The sequence below is a fragment of the Mus musculus genome, chromosome Y (genome assembly GCF_000001635.26).
Source record: "Mus musculus strain C57BL/6J chromosome Y, GRCm38.p6 C57BL/6J".
Classification (NCBI taxonomy): domain Eukaryota; kingdom Metazoa; phylum Chordata; class Mammalia; order Rodentia; family Muridae; genus Mus; species Mus musculus.
Genome location: NC_000087.7, coordinates 46,757,153 through 46,758,767, shown reverse-complemented (window position 1 = coordinate 46,758,767; position 1,615 = coordinate 46,757,153). Strand labels below are relative to the sequence as shown.

Here is a 1,615-nt window from a genome sequence, read left to right as displayed (position 1 = left end):
TAATGCCAGCTCCATGGGATCTGACAACTCATATCTCTGTGGTCACCTATACTCTCAAGCTCATGCCCTACTCCCACCCATATAAATAAAGATAATAAATCTTAAAATGAGAGACAAGTTTCATTTGGTTTCATTATTCAAATGAAACCTTATTTTGTCTGATTTCTGAATCTCTTTGGATCAGTTTTCTGGGTTGCACTTTGTGTAACAAGGCCACATTCCTTTTATCTATCACTTTTTCCCCAACTTGTTGTTTCTCCCTCAGACTTCATACCAGAGATTCTATCTATGTCCTGTCTTTCTCTGCTTCTTCCTAAAAATCCATTTTTTGCTGCCATCCCTGCTCCTCTAAGTCATATCTCCAATTCTTTGCTCACTATGCAGACCACAGAATCTAAGTCCTGTCCATTTTAGCCTGTGTGATATTAGATGTATGCACTGTTCACAGCCTGCGTTGCAACTTTCATCTTCCTTTGATGTTCTTTCTACCATAGTCCATCTCTTCCAACAAAGTGTTCACTAAAAGCATGTCATGTCACACGTATTAATTTTTAGAACAAAACAAATTTTATTGACAAAGATACTGAGGTTGTCAAAGACCCATAGGTACCCAACACAGGAAAACAAACATTTTTTTTTCAATCTTATAAGTTTACATTTCTGTACTTTGTGATTTTTTTTCAATTTAAGTGATATTTGACACCAGAGTATAGACATAGATATGGAGGTCACCGAGAAATTTGATAAAGTACACAGTAGGATTGGCTAGAACTTTGTAAACAACCTTTCTAAACTTTTTGGATCCATCATCTCTGGTGTACTGCACCCAGGAACCTATTAAGAAGTCATTGTCATCACCTGATCTCGCCTCAGCCAGAGGGGTCTCTGGAATGATGTGGAGGTTACCTTCCTTGTAGTCATCCAGGAGCTGATAGACGTAGAGGACCGGATCCTTCTTGTAGGAAATGTAAAAATAGTCCTGTAAGAATGGCACCTGGGCTAGCACCATCCCACTCCAGTTGTCCTCAGAGCCATCTTTCCCCTCAAATTTGTGTTGTACCTCTCTGCCAACCAGTGCGCCTGCGAGGTGGACATCCCTCACCTGAGGAAAAACTACTTTGTGAGGCAAGACCTTAAGATTTAAAATCCTCTCATCGCTGTGGAGCTCCTGTCCGTAGACACTGTCAATTCCGTCATACTTCACCAAATAAAGAGAAGGGTTTGTTGGCAGTTGACCTAGAATGATGGCCTTCCAATGGGTGACAGGCTCATTACCTTCCTTCCACCCGTGAGAAATTCTGCAGCCAACAATATTCCCCAGGGCCTGGGAAGAAGGCTTCCTCCTACTCTTCTTCTTGAGTGATGTCATGCTCAGACTCTTCAGATGTATTGTCTTCTACCTGGCTGTAGACCTGTTGTGGTAGATCACACTGTCTTGTGGCTTCCATTCCCTTCAAATATCATACTTGCTCATTGCCTGGGACTGAAGATCTTGCCCGTTTAAACCAGACGCAATGCTGTTGCCTCTGTCATATATATGAATTCCTGATGGGCAATGGTTATGGGTTGGGAGTGAATGCTGGACCAAGACTCTTCTCTAAGAGAACTTCTGAGC

General features: G+C 41.9%; 1 protein-coding gene across 1 annotated transcript; it reads right to left on the bottom strand.

Moving 5' to 3' along the window:
• Positions 1 to 685: 685 nt before the first annotated feature.
• Positions 686 to 1,369, bottom strand: Gm21247 (predicted gene, 21247). The gene has a single exon (XM_017318872.1). It carries the CDS (start codon positions 1,367 to 1,369, stop codon positions 686 to 688), a length of 684 nt encoding a protein of 227 aa, XP_017174361.1.
• Positions 1,370 to 1,615: the final 246 nt, after the last annotated feature.

Coding starts and splice junctions, on each gene's coding strand:
- Gm21247 (XM_017318872.1), bottom strand. CDS start 1,369: ATGACATCACTCAAGAAGAAGAGTAGGAGGAAGCCTTCTTCCCAGGCC.